At 52.0% G+C, this 14995-nt stretch overlaps 1 protein-coding gene across 6 annotated transcripts in view; it reads right to left on the bottom strand.

Annotated features, from left to right (window-relative positions):
• MPRIP (myosin phosphatase Rho interacting protein) overlaps nucleotides 1-13819 on the bottom strand; it is a 133232-nt gene extending 119413 nt beyond the window's left edge. For 3 of the 6 annotated variants that reach the window (XM_055135110.1, XM_055135108.1, XM_055135111.1), the window contains exon 1: nucleotides 13615-13818. In XM_055135110.1, coding sequence (XP_054991085.1) covers nucleotides 13615-13737 — 123 coding nt within the window. In that variant the 5' untranslated portion in view covers nucleotides 13738-13818. Of the gene's footprint in view, nucleotides 1-13614 lie in introns of all 6 variants that reach the window. The other 3 variants (XM_055135107.1, XM_055135112.1, XM_004612817.2) reach the window with 3 other exon arrangements.
• Nucleotides 13820-14995: the final 1176 nt, after the last annotated feature.

Here is a 14995-nt window from a genome sequence, read left to right as displayed (position 1 = left end):
CCTAAAAGTCTTAAGTAAGTTTAATCTTTATGGCAGGGATAGAGCTCAGTGGTAGACACTGTATATGAGAGCACTCCATTCCTGGCCCCTGGAATTAAAAGGAAAAAAAAAAGGCCCTATTCGATAATACTTACCCCTGTTTTAAAAGTCAAATTCACAAAGGAGCAGGTTGACTATGGTCCCTTCCACTCTCTTGGGCTGATGTAAGAAAGTTCTAGGGTGGTGCCAAGAAGCTCAGTGAGGGAGAAGCAGCCTGGCTTTTGTTTTGTAGGGATAGGGATGAGGGAGGGGAGAGACAGAGGCTTGAGGGTCAGCTGTCCCACAAAATTACAGAGCCAGGACACCTCTCTGCATCACTGCTTGCAAAATAAGCCCCGCTGACTGAGCGCCCACGCTATCCGCAAGCATTCACCAATGAGGTGATTTTCCATCCTGCAGTGGCTGGGAGCTCTGCATCCACCACCATCCTCAAAGGAACCTCAATATGAGATCCCACTTTCCAGAGGAGGGACACACACACACACACACACACACACACACACACACACACACACACACACACACACACACACACACACACACACACAGATTCTGAGTAATCTACTCAAGCATGGGAAAAATATGAAGCCAGGATGTGAACCCAAATCTGCGCTGGAAGCGGCTGTAACCATGCCTTCCCTTCCCTCAGCACATTTACAAGAAAATGGAACTGTGTCAGGTTTCTGGGTCAGAGCAGGCATCCAGGTAAAAGCCAAATGCATGCCAACCCAACTGAGATTGAGCCCCCACTTCAGCCCAGTTGGAGAGGCTCTGGGTGTGCACCAGGACACACCCAGGAAACACGGGCTCTTTCTGGTTCTACAGGGACGCCCAGTGGCCACTCCCCTCGACTGCCCAGATGACTGGATGGTGCGGTGCCTGAAACGTGCCACGGGGCCTGGCTAGCCTCAGTGCTTCAATACCCACAGAGATCAAGGAAACTATTTCCGGATTCCAATTTCTCTTTCAGGGGGAAAGGCAGTACTTCCTGTTCAGATGGAGCCAAATGTTAGGCCAGCAACCTAACTGGGGGACACCGGACACCTTGAGCCTGAGATTTCAGGACTTGCAGGAAAAGGCCTGACAGCCACCCTCCCGGCATGCACCCCACACACCCCAGCAACTACAGAATTCAAGTCAGGGCAAGGCCTTCTTTCTGATAGCAAAGGTTATTTGTTATCAGACCGAGAGGACAAACAGGACTTTGGAAAAACCCACACTGGCATTCCTGTACCAAGGCAGGTCACTATTCCTCTCTGGGTTTCAGCTGCTCCGTTCCAGCTGGGGGGGCGGGGCGGGGGAAAGGGGACAGGACAAATCCTGGTCGCTCAGTGGAGGTTGCTCCCCACTGCAGCAAGCCCCTCCTCCCAGAGGGAGACATCAGGAGTCCACTCAACAGTTTCTGATGTGTTTTGCAATAGCCCCGCCCGCTGCAGAAGCAGCAGCCAGTTTACAAGCAGCTTTCCCAGAGCATGGCCAGACTCCCGAGCACACCAATGCCGGCACGGACACCCGAGGAACAGAGTCCTGCATTGCAGCCCACCGCTAAGCATCCTGGTGACCACAGGGGCCACACGAGCTCGCTGAAATGCAACATCCCCTGCTCTGCTCGTGCCCACGTGGCCACCAGTGCCACTTTCCTCCCCAGCTCCCCCGGAGGGGGCAGGGGGATGAGATCATGGGATACGATGCCCAGCATGCAGCGAGGGCTGGGGAGGACGCGTAAGCCTATCTGCTCACCCTGGCACAAGTTGCCCCAAGGCTGCGGGCAGGCCATGCTCCACGGTACAGAGCAGCATGGAGATGCGCAGCGAAGTGTGATGGGAGAAGAGACCAAAAGGGCTACGGGCTCTGGGCACAAAGCAAGCTGTGGTTTCATGTGCACTAGAATGACCCTGACAGAAAACCACCAAGTGGTTTGGAAGATTCCAGTTCCACTCTCCAGAGACGAAATGCCAGGGAATCAACCCACTGCCTCTCCTGCCCCAAAAGGAAGTGACAATAGGAGCGGAGGGGAGGAGTTGAGTACTCAGGGTTGGAAATTTAAGGTTTCCATGAAACTACCTTGAAAGATTTCCTAGAGCCTCAGCTCCGAAGACTGGATGGTCCACAAAGCCTAAGGCAGTCTTCCAACCTGTCCCTCGTGGCCTCCAGAGAGGACAGAAGGCACCCTAGGGGGGTAACAGGGTGGCCCAAGCTCCACAACGGTGCCACACAAATGCGCATCATTTTCTCTTTTTCATACAAGGCATTCCCACCAGGTTCCTTTAAGACACCTCAAGTTAGGGGCAGGAGATATGGCTCAAGGAAGTACATGCTTGGCATGGAGCAAGGCCTTGGAGTCAGTCAGTCCCTGGCACTGCACCCTCTACCCTACCCCCAGCACTATGGAGTGGAGCCCTGGTGGCCTTTGAGCACCACCAGGAGTGACCCCAGGCCTCTGTGCACTGCTGGGTGTGACGTCCCTAAAATAAATCCAGAAACAAAGCTCAATGATCTGATGAGTTTGTGCAGATGGGAAATGAGACTTGAAGCATGTGTTATTAAGGATAAAAGGAAAACCTATATCTTTGGCAAAATGCTTCCCTATTAGGGGCCAGAGCAATAGTACAGTGGGTAGGGCGCTTGCCTTGCATACGGCTGACCCAGGTTTGATCCCCGGCACCCCAGACGGTCCCCTGTGTCGCACCAGCTTTGGTTCCTGAGCACAAAGCAAGCAGTGAACCCCAAGCACTGCCAGGTGTGGCCCCAAAAGAAAACAATCACAAACACCTTCCAAATTAGCATCCAGGCTCTTTACACTCCTCCTGACCCCTCCCTACAGTGCATGGGGCAACTCTCATTCCTCTCTTTCAAGACTAAATGGCAGCCTGGGAACAATTTAAAGAAAAACATTCCAAGTCAAATCTCTTTGTTCCAGCTAAACAGCACCAGGGACCTTGCAATCAGGAGATGGCCCAACAAAGGCCTCCCCAACCTGGGAGAGGAGGGGACCAGCACACGTCCTCAGAATGCTGGTGACCACAAAGGGGGCTTGGGGACAACCCAGGTGAACACCAGGACCCTCTATCCATTCCATTACCACCCACTCCCTGTAAACAGAATGTGGGCACCGTCCTGATAAGTTCCCTAATTCCTTGGGAAACCAAGGCATGGAGAATGGAGTTCACCTTCTTGGGTCACCCTGCATATTTGTGCCCAGAATGGATGAGATGTTTGATGGGAGTTCTTCTATGTGACAAAGGACAAAATTGCAGAGGAAGGTCATGGAGCCGCTGGAAAAAGGGGAGCCGCGAGGATGCTCTGAGAATGCAGGTCCCTCTGAGAATGCAAGCCCCCGTAATGTGGTCTGAGGGGACACACCAGCCTGGCTCACCCAGTCTCTCACTCCCCAGCTCACGCCCCTGGGCCCTGACCAGCACCCTCTGCACCAGGGTTCTCAGCAGGAAACAGGCATCAGAATTCTGGGCTCTCGCACAAGATGAAGAACACCCCAAAGTCAGCAAGTGTAGGAATGGGCAGGACACACACAGAGCAGACAGACAGACAGACACGAGGCCTGAGGGGACCGCATCAGGGAATCCTGGGGAAGAGGCACCACTGTGCATTCCACCCCGCTCCATCCCGACAGGGCCTGGAGCAACAGCCACATGCGACCTCAGGCCTCGAGGGTGGCTGCCTGAACTACAAACGTATCACACAACAGCTTTGCACATAAAAATGCCCATACTTTTGAACACGTTCATTAAACATGATTAAGTTCATTTCACCCGTACTTGTTTTCTTCTCTCCAGGGACCCCAGACCTGGGGCAGTCAGGAATACCGGGTGCTTCTCTGGGAGCGAGGATTAAGTTCACACTTGTCCTGGGTATTTTAAGGCCCTGAGCCACTCCAGATCCTTTCCCATCGGGGATCCCAAACCGCAGGGCTGTCAGGATCGCCTCCATGGCCGCAGGCAGCACCAGGACTGACCTGGAAGCCCTGTGCTTGCCAAGTAAGAGCTCAGTCACTGAGCCATCCCGGGTTCCTCCTCATGAGGGACCTCAGGCTGGGGCGTTTTGATGGGCACAAAGATGTGCAGCAGCACAGGGATTTGGATGCGTGACCACGGCAAACACTACACCACAGACCACCGTGCCTCTATCTTCTTCTTTATTCCCACCTGCTTTTTTGTGTTGCTGGGGAAAACCCATGGCCCCACACGGGCAAAGCAAAACTCGGTTACATTCTGGCTTCTGGCCTCTTGCCCCCGCCCCTTCCCTTCACTGCTGCCACGTCCAGGGGTCATGTATGTGGTTGTGGGGATCACCAGAACAGTCATACATTGGCTTCAATGAGCCAGAAGGCACACCATGGCCATGGCATGGGCATACAACAGCAGAGTCAGTGGCCCCACCAGCCAACACTGAGCACTGCAGGGAAGCAATGACACACACAGATGGGCACTGTCCCACTGCGCCATGTCCCAGGAGCCTTCTTTATTTTTTCAAGGTGACAAGAAAAATTTAAGTCATGTACACGGGCCGTGTTTAGTTCTACAGGACAAGGCTAGTTTAACTCAGGATTGGCAAGCTACGCTCAAAGTGCATATGTAGCCTGCTGGCAGCTTTGTTTTTTTAGATAGGGGCCAGAATCAGCAGAACTGGGCAAGGTGGTGCCTGGGTGCCAGGGATGTGGGCCACACGGCTTAGGGTGGCTGAGTGCTCAGTCTGGTGACTCGGGGCACAGAGCACCAGGGCTCCAATCCTGGGGTAGAGCCAGGCCGGCGTGCCACACCTGAGCTAGCTCTCTGATCTCTAGTAGACTTTAGAAGGCCCCCAAATTAAAACTAAGGCTGTCTTTTAGAGTTCTGAATGGTTATGTGAGAATTTACACAAATTCCTGATTTTGTGTACAAAGCCTGCAAAGTTACTACGTGACCTTTAAAGAAAAAAGAGGGCTGAGGGGATAGTCCTGCACTGCAGCAGGCAAGTGACCTGCCTTGCTTGTGGCTGACCTGGGCTCACTTCCCAGTGTCCTAGATGGTCCCCCAAGCACTGCCAGGAGTGATTCCTGCGTGCAGCGCCAGGAGTAACCCCTGAGCATCTCCAGGTGTGGTCCAAAAGCAAACACAGAAAAGAAAAGAAAAGAAAAGAAAAGAAAAGAAAAGAAAAGAAAAGAAGAGAAAAGAGGAAAAGTTGTCCAATCCCAGGGATTAAACCCTAGAACAACCAGATATTCATTCCAATGGCACAAGAGCAGAGGGCAGACTTGGGATGTGTGGTGTGACCCTTGAATACTCATTTTTTCCCCACTAAGGAATAATTCAAATAACTTTTAACCATTTTCAAATGAACAATTCAATGGCAATGAGTATACTCAAAGTGCTATGTATGAATCCAGCACCTCCATCTGATTCTGAGACATTTCCTCACCCATCCTGAGCTCTTCTCCTGTCCCAGCCGGTAGCCCTAGCAACCACCAGTGTGTTTTCTGTTTCTAAGGATTTACCTATTCTGGGCAGTTTGTATAAATGGAATCACACAACACTTGGCCTTCAGTGTCTCCTTTGCTTAACATCTTGTTTCTGAGGTAGTCTTATTGTAGCATGTCTTAGTCCTTAACCCTTTCTGTAACTGACACATTGTCTGTCTATACCACACTTTGTTTATCCATTGTCCCTTGATGAGCATTTGGATTGTTGCTACCTTTTGGCACCTGTGAACAGCCCTGTTTTGAACATTTGCATAAAACCATTTGTTTAAATATGTTTTCAATTCTTTGACATAGACTAGGAGTGAATTACTGGGCTGTAGGGTAATTCTTTTGAGTAACTGCCAAACTCTTTTCCACAGTGGCTGTACCATTTTACATTTCCATGAGCAATGTACAAGGGTTCCAACTTCTCCACATCCTCATCAACACTTACTACTTTCCATTCTTTTTTCGATAACAGCCATACTAGTGGGCCTGACGTGGTATGGAACCGTAGTTTCGGTTAGTGTTTCCCTAGGACCATGATGTGAACCATCTTTTCTTTTGGTGCTTGTTGTCCATTTGTAAAGATTGAAGTTTTTGACACACCTCCTGCAAAAAATTAACAATCTGCATTTAAGTTACAAATCTTCTAAAAAGAGGCAGCACAGCATTTTCCCCACTTTTAGATAAATGTTCAATTAAAAAATGCCGTTCCAGGCCCAGGAAATTCAAAGAATGTCACAGAACAAAGGGAAAAGTTGATGAAGTGGTGTACAAAGACTTCCTGTGCCCACCTCCCCCATGTGAGCGTTCCTTTGGGCCCTGCTGCGGATCGAGCATGATGGAAGAGCCCAAAAGAGCGCCCTTGGACTCCAGCAGCCCACTGAACTAATTCCGGCATGGGACCAGAGACCCCACGGCGGGCTGCGAGAGTGGAAACCGGGCATTCCCCAATTCTTTTAACCTCTCTCTCTCAATCCCTTCCTCCCGAGCACAGCGCAGGGTCCACGGCTTTCTGAGCGCAAGATGGAGATGCCGAGCCTCTCTCTAGGTTTCTCCATCTTATGAGCACCATAAAAGGGTAAAAGTTTGTAGTGATGTTATTTGTGGTTGTACTTTCCCTGGACTTTATACAGAAACCCAAAACCACGCAGCCGTGGCGGCCGTGCGACCTAATGTCATCTTAGCATCTGCAATATGTAATGGTTCCTTTTCAACGGGTCGGACTTTTGTGGGAGATCCTAACAAGAATAGTAAGTCTTTTGATGAAATAGTGAATGCAATCAAAGGGGTAGCCATCTCCCTAGACTGAACTAAGCTATATCCCCACGCCGGCTGAGAAGAAATATCCTTCTTTCTCGGGAAGAAACGCGGCATGGCGTCAACCATAGTGTGATGTCCATTAAGCAAACAGACCTGGTGGCGTGGGAATGGGATATAAGGGGAAAAATTATGTACATGGAACAGCGGGACACTGGTGGAATATCGAGCCGGAGCTGATACCAGCACAATACCTTTGGTTCCAGAAACTGCTTGCAAACACTCTACTAGACTATCAACTAAGCCAGAGCCCCACGCCGGCTGATGACGGGAAATAACCATCCTTTTCGGTTTTTTTCCCTTTGTCAGGCAGCGTCGCGATTACTAAACAGGCGTGAACTCGGTGGCGCGGGGCAAGGTGGGAAAAAGAAAAGTTATGTAACAAACAGCGGGATTTAATATCTCTATATTCTTAGCAATGGAGAACTATCAAATGCTTCCTTGGCAATAGGACTGTCTTTTTCTTTTTGGGGGGAAACCCCAGCAACGGTAGTGAGTTGTGTGTTGAAACATGGAATGTAATCGAGATAAAGCGTAAACGAAGTGAAACTTATCACGTACAAGGGTGGGGACTGAGGAGGTGGGAGGGGGCGGCAGGTATGCTGGGGGGGTTGGTGATGGAATATGGGCACTGGTGAAGGGAAGGGTGTTTGAGTACTGTATAACTGACATAATCCTGAGAACTATGTAACCCTCCACATGGTGATTCAATAAAATTAAAAAAAAAAAAGACTTCCTGTGCCCCCTACTCCTCCTCCCCAGTTGTCCTTGTCCTTGGCTGGGATCTCTCCCTGTAGACCCAGCATCAGGGGCAAGAGCAGGAAGGAGGCGGGAGTCTGGGAGGAGACCCACAAGGGCTGAAACAAGACCAAATGCCTCACTGCCCAGATAGGAAAATGGAGGCTGGAGGAGAGAAAATGACGCAGCCACGGTTCCAGGAGAAAGCATCAGTGGCCCACACCAACACATCCTCAGAGGCAGAGGGGCCTTCCCCAGAAGACCATGTCTGAGGTAGCTCCTGTCTGGAGGAGAATAAAGCATCACACTGGGTGCCCTGCCAGCAACCCTGCCTGTGTTCACGCCCTCAGCATGTCAGAACTTCTATCTGACCCCCGACCCCAACTGGACCTCTACCTCCAGGTCAAAAGGACCAGGCATGGGGCTGGAGCAATAGCACAGCAGGTAGGGTGTTTGCCTTGCACGCGGCTGACCCGGGTTCGATTCCCAGCATCCCATATGGTCCCCTGAGCACCACCAGGAGTTAATTCCTGAGTGCATGAGCCAGGAGTAACCCCTGAGCATCGCCAGGTGTGACCCAAAAAGCCCCCCCCCAAAAAAAAAGTACCAGGTACATTCTGACTCCTCCTTATCCTCCAAATCCATTACTTTCAATCTGTTAAAGGTGCATCTGGGGCCAGGTATGTGGCTCAAGTGGTAGAACACATACATGCCTCACACATGCCACAGACCCTAGGTTCAAGCCCCGGCACTGCTGGGAGGGATTCCAGACTGAAAGCTCATGACAGTCTCTCCACCCACTCGCAGTCCTCAATCACCCCCTATGACCACCTGCCACTCTCCCATCTGACAGCCTCTCCTCAGTGCTGGCGAAAGGACGCAGAAGAGAGTTGAGGTATTTACCTGGGCAAATGCAAGGGTCTCTGCTAATTAGACTTCTGCCTTTAACCATAATTATTTTCCTAAAATACAAATCTGACCGATTAAAAAGCTAAGCATAAAGCATAACACAAACTCTAGAGGCAGTGGTGAGTCTTGTGCAAGTGGTTAAGATGCAGTGACTGTGTGCATCAACTCCACACAGGTAACAATACTGTAACCACATTACCTAAACTATAATTCAAACAATAAAAATAATAACTAAGAAAACATTAGAAACTACCTTATAAGCTTAACACAATGACAACAAAAACCCTAGTAGGCTGGGGTGGAGCTAGTGAGAAAGCACTTGTCTCACATGCCTGACACCACAGGGGTTAAAAAAAAAAAAAGATTAAATTACAAACTATAAAGGAAAACACTGAAATCTACTTCACATTAAAACTACTGAATGAAAAAGGAAAGTGACCATAAATAAGGGGCAAATGAAAATACCTACGGTCATTAGTAGTTGTTCCGTCAATATCTCAAACAGGGGTCAAGCAAACCATAGTCCACTGGCCAAATCCTGTCAGCTGCCTGTCCTTATAAATAAGACTTTACTGAGGGGCCACAGGTATAGTACAGTAGTTACAGGCTTTGCCTTTTATGCAGCCGACCACAGCTGGATACCAGCACCACCTGTGTTCCCCCAAGTACCATCAGGAATGACCCCTGAGCCAAGAGAAGCTTGACCCCCACCTCAAAGCGCCATTGGAGTCATCATGCCAATCGAGTCCACAGCCTCTGCTCTTGCTCTGCTCGAGCTCTAAGAGCTGTGACAGCACCCAGGGGCCACAAAGCTATTTATTTATTTATTTATTATTATTATTTTTTTTTTTGCTTTTTGGTCACACCTGGTGATGCACAGGGGTTACTCCTGGCTCTGAACTCAGGAATTACCCCTGGCCATGCTCAGGGGACCATATGGGATGCTGGGATTCGAACCCGGGTCGGCCGCGTGCAAGGCAAACGCCCTACCCGCTGTGCTATTGCTCCAGCCCCCCCACAAAGCTATTTATTATCTGACCTTTTACAGAAAAGGTTTATGGAGACCCTGACCTTCTGCATATACAGAAAGCCCTACAATTGGATAAGTGGAAGCTGGGAAATGAATAACAAAAATACTATAGGGACAAGAGAGATAGTACTGTGGGTAGAGCACTTGCCTTGCACATGGCCAACCCAAGTTTGATTCTCAGCACCCCATATAATCCCCTCAACCCCTGCAAGGAGTAACCCCTGGGCACAGAGCCATGAATAAGCCCTGTGCACCACTGGTATGCCCCCTCAATACTATTAAAAGACTTAAGATCTCTGCTAATTAGGAAATTATTTAAGAACTAAGTGCTCGAGAGCTAGTAACACAGGGGTTAAAGTGACTGCCTTGCATGCAGCTGACCCAGTTCAATAGGAGGCACCACATATGGTCCCCAGAGCACCTCTAGCAGTGATTCCTGGGTACAGAGCCAGGAATAGCCTTAAGAACCACTGGGTGTGGCCTAAAAAACCCAAAGGGAAAAAAATGTTATTTGATAATATTCAGTCCTGGCAATGACCTGACACAGCCTTTTTTGGACAGCAATTTGGTGATATCTGTAAAAAATATTTAATGCACTTGATGTCAACCCAACCATTCTATTTTTAGACATCTGTCCCCAGAGAAAGACTTGCATTTGTGCACGCACACACATTCAAAAACATTTAGAATGCCGTTTGCATTCACTATTTATAACAGCTGAACCTGGAAGTAACCTTCATGTTCTTCACTAAGGGAACGGTTAAAAACTACAGTATAAGAAAAGTGAGTCTGACATATTTTAATGTCATGCTACAAAAAGGGATGCAAGACATGTTGTTAAGTCAAAAAAGAAAAAAGAAAGAGAAAAAAAAAGAAAAGGCTACAGAGCAAACATAAGTTTTAAAAGTTTTCGACTGTGTATGTTAATCCAATTGTATACAAAGAAATACACAGAACTGATTATCGTCACCTCTGAAGTGGGGAATGAGACAGGAGGATGGCACGATGAGCAACTGTCATAGGGCCCAGAAGAAGGCTCTAGAGCTCTAACTGTGTGCCGGGCAATCATGAGGCCACAAAGCCAAGCTCTGGAGCTGTCTGCATGCAGCCACGCAAGCCTGATAGCGCTGCTGTTTGTGATCTCAGTAAGGGCAAAACATAAACAAGTCAAAGATACATAAAGGACTGCCACTCAGTCCTTAGCCTGACTCACTCTGAATTCCAGCAGCCAACACCTGGGGGGGTACACTGAGTCTGCTCCCCACGGGCCCTTATACAACACGATGTTCCAGGTACAGCCCTGCTCAGCGTGTTCTCATGGGATGGTCACGGCAGAGCCTACCGTGAGCACGAAGGACAGTAGCGTGAGAATCCCAATTCAGCCCCACTGGGTAAAGCAGCTCTCTGGGATTCAGTCTTCTTACCAGTGAGAACAACCACACACAGTCCCTGGAAGAAGTGCCTGTACCTCTCCCAGGCGGAAAAACAAACCCAGAAAAATAATAATAATAATAATAATAAACCCCACCCTCAAGGGATAAACTCAAATCCAAGAAGGCTCAGTGGGATTGTCTGCCTTGGGACGGTGACATCCCAGGAGCAGAAGCTGGTCAACGCCGCACCCAGCCCCCCTGCTGTCACAGTCCACCCCCATTACAGAGGGGGTGGCCTCCATGATTGCTGATCTATCTTCCAGCCTGTATGATCTAAAATAAGCTCAGGGTGGGAGGGACAGCAGGAAGCAGGAACTTGGGAGAGCCTGATGGGAACCGATTGGCTGAGGCCAGGGGATGAGAATAAGAGGCCGAGGGAGGGCAGGATGCAAAGAGCAGCAGCCCAGGCTGCTGGCAACCGCCCTGAGTCTCCGTCCTCTTTCAGAGCAGTTTCTTCCTGGAAGATCCCAGGAGGTAGCAGACTAGCCTGATCTCTCCCAGCACGAATCACCCACTGGTTCTTTCAGAACCACCATTCCACAGCAGTTTCTCAACCTTTGCAGCCTCTGCCCCGCTCCGGCCTTGCTTCCTTCCTGTGCCCCTCATACTCCTACTGGTCAGTCCCAATCCTGTGCAGTCCCCCACCCCACGCCTCCTTACTTACCAGACTCTCTTCTGTGCCTCCCTTGGACTAGCCCAGGGACCTATAGGAGGAGTAACACTGCTCTGGAGAACTCCAGAACCCACGACTCCACTGTGAACACAGTGAAAGAGTAAAGTTAAAGTACTTTAAATTTGCAAATCTCTCCTGAATCCAATTTTTAATCAGCAGTGTGATTTGCTTTTTTCCAGCAAATCCAACTCAAATAGACATTATTTCAATCCAGCTCATTTAAGTTTAAGAATCAGGAAAGAAGGGCCCTACTAGTTTTGACAGTTGCCGAGAATTGCCAGGATACTTTTTCAGAAAAACCTTTACAGAGTCCAGAAATGTCCCAAGCAAAGCTGACTAATTCTGCAGGCAGTTTTTTGTCTGTTTCTTAAATTGTAGAAAAAAGTTTTAATAGTAAAATGGCATTCTTGCTTTTCACAATAGCCTAGTGAGGAGAAAGCAGGGCTCTCCCAACTTTAAAAAGAGGAATGAAACTATACAGAGGCAAAGGGACTCATTCAAGACCATCCTGCTGAAACTGATAGCCCAGACCAAGAGCAGTCTCCTGACTCCTGTTCCAAGATCCTATCACCAAGGAAAATAGGGGAGCTGAATGAGGGGGGAACTCAGCAGAGAGGAGGGAATCTCCCACAAAAGTCCACCCCAGAATACCTTACTAAAAACTAATTCAACCCTTCCTTCCCGAGCTGCCCGAGACCTTTGGTGCTGACAATCTGACTCTGCCTTAGGTATCTTGGTGTTAAATGGCAAAAGTTTCCCTCGCTGTTGGGAACCTGACCTCGGAGGAAGTCTCGGACTCCCAGACCATAACCCCTGCCCTGCCATCCCACTCTGGCCTGCAGTGTAAACAAGTCAAAAGCCCTGTGAGCATTTAAGGAGCATTAAAAACAGTCAGGCCCGTACACTTCAAAGCAGGGTTTTCCATCTAAGGGGTTCTTCTACAAAACGCGTTTCTACAACTAGGTCACACTGGACTGGAATGTGAAGGGTGCTCCTGTGGCTCATTCAGGGGGTTGAGAGAAAGCTCTGGGGAGGACAGCCACGGGCAGAGGGACCCCGGACACGTCCCAAAGAGACAGGAAATCCAAGGAATCTGCATGTCCCCAAGCCCTCCCAGAATTCCAGGGAATCCTGGAACACTGGGAGCAGAGAGCAAACCAGTGCAAGGGTCCCCAAAGGCCAGTGGGGACAGCTGTCAAACTTCTTAGGGAGCAATTACCAACACAAGTTCCCCCACCGCCTCAATCATTTCAAAACTGGAGTTCCTGAGAGAGCTGATGCCCATCACAGGGGCGCTCCCGGGGAGCCCAGACCCTCCTTTGACAGGTAAAGCGAGGGGAAAGGATCTGTTGATCCCAAGCTCCTAACTGGTCTACTGGTGCCTGGGAGCCCCCAGATGTCCCACCAACAAGAGGTGCTCTAGATTAAATTCAAGAGTAAACCCTTTTCTCCCAGACTCAGGGTCCTGCCTCTCCAAGACAGGGGAAAGGGTGGGTGCGTGTAACTAGAGGGACGCCCAGAGCCCACCCACCCAACCTTGGAGCCGGCGGTGGGTCCAAGCCGGAGGGGGGGTGGGGGTGAGATGTCCTGCCAAGCAGCGAACAATCAATCTCCAAAGACTTTATTCCTACTAAGAAACACAGGCACTTTTGCGTCACCCCCAAAGCATGAATCACACCATGGCAGGGAGATGGAGGCGGGAAAGGATGTTCTTTTTCGGCACACTTGAGGATTTTTCCCTTTGTCCACTCTATCAGTCCACTTCCCGCCGGGTCACCCCCAGCCCCCCGGACTCGCACATCTTCCGCGGCTCCGTTTGTATTTCGCCCGGCGGCCGTGGGCTGGCTCCCGCCCGCGCCGGCCCCGGCACTGGGGACGGGGGGCGCCCCTTCCCGCCGTGGGAAGCGGCGGGCCCACCCGGCTCGCGGGGCGCCCGCACCAACTTGCCGTCCTGGCGAAGTGCGGGGTCGCGGGCGCGCCGCCCGGGCGGCCCCGGGACCCCCGCCACGCTCACCTGTGTCAGGTCCTCGTCGTTGAGCAGATGCGACTCGCGGGGCTTGAAGCAATTCTGACACTTGCTCTTGTTGAAGATGTTGGCCTGGAATTTCCTGCACGGGTTCTCCTTGGCCGCCGACATGGTCGGCGCGGCGGCGGCGCAGGCCCGGCGGCCCGGCCCGGCCCGGCCCGGCCCGGCGCGCACTCCGCGGCGGACGGCGGACGGCGGCCGGGGGCGGCGGCTGCATGCACGGGGGGCTCAGCGCGGGCGCCGCGGCATGCCCCGGCGGGAGGCCGGCCTGGGCGCGCGAGGACGGCGCTGCGCGGCGCGCGGGCCCTCACGGCGCCGCGGGTGCCCGCCGCCCGCCCGGCCGCCGCGGGCCCATGGACGCAGCTTCCTCGCGCTCCGGGACACCTCCCGGCGCCTGTCGCGGCCGGCCCCGCTCGCTGCCCCCCGCGCCGCTGCCCTCGGCGCCCAGCGGCCGCGGCTAATGGGAGCGGAGCCTCGCGCACTCCCGGGGCGGGGCGGGCGGGCGGCGCGCTCGGGGCGCGCGGGGGAGGACGGAGCCCGAGGGGCCGCGCGCGGGGCGGGGCCGCGCCCCCCGCCGGCCTGACGGGCAGCCCGGCGAGCCAGTGGCAGCGGCGCGCCGTGGCTAACAAAGAAACCCCTCGGCCAATGGTGCTCGGGGGCGGGGACAAGGCGCAGCAGAGCGCAAGGTAACTTGTGTAGGCGAAGGGAAGGTGGGGGCGCCGGGATGGGACGTTCAGGTTTGGTGGACTGGCGCCGCGGCCGGCCGGGTCCTGACAGCTGCAGGGGCCGGGCTCTGCCTGCGGGGGGAAGGGGCGGAGCCGACCTCCCGGCAGGGTCTCTGCAGACCCTGCCAACTTCGCCTTCCCGCGCGCTTTCTGCACGCACCAGCCAGCCCTGAGCGGGTTTAATTCGCCTTAACACCTACTATGTGCCAGCACCCCTCCGGTCCCCGGCCGCAGGAATCACGGTCGGCGTTTCTGATAGTCCATAGTTTGTTCCAAGTGCTGCAGATGCATGAACTCATTACAGTTTCGCCGGCCCCTCCATTCCCATCCCCATTTTTCACAGGAGGAAACTGACAGAGAAGTTAAAACTAGGAGGTAGGGTTTCAAGGGGTGACTAAGAGAGGATGTCAGCCTGGAAGAGCTGTCACTTCTATTACGGGAGATTAGGGGAGGCTGACTCCACGCCAGGTACTGAGCTAGGCATTCTTCCCCCATTAGGTGCTTGCAGAAAGTAAGGCTCAGACACCTGAAGTGGTTTGTGCAAGTCATCTGTGGGGAAGGGCTGAGCTGTCTGTCACCCCAACCCTCCGTGCCCTGTCTGCTGGCAAAAGGATGCAAGAGTTGGGGCGAGGCTGAGGTGTAGG

The sequence above is a fragment of the Sorex araneus genome, chromosome 4 (assembly GCF_027595985.1).
Source record: "Sorex araneus isolate mSorAra2 chromosome 4, mSorAra2.pri, whole genome shotgun sequence".
In the NCBI taxonomy this organism is placed as follows: Eukaryota; Metazoa; Chordata; class Mammalia; order Eulipotyphla; family Soricidae; genus Sorex; species Sorex araneus.
The sequence above is the reverse complement of the archived record's forward strand: the minus strand, read 5'-3'. Positions and strand labels throughout refer to the sequence as shown.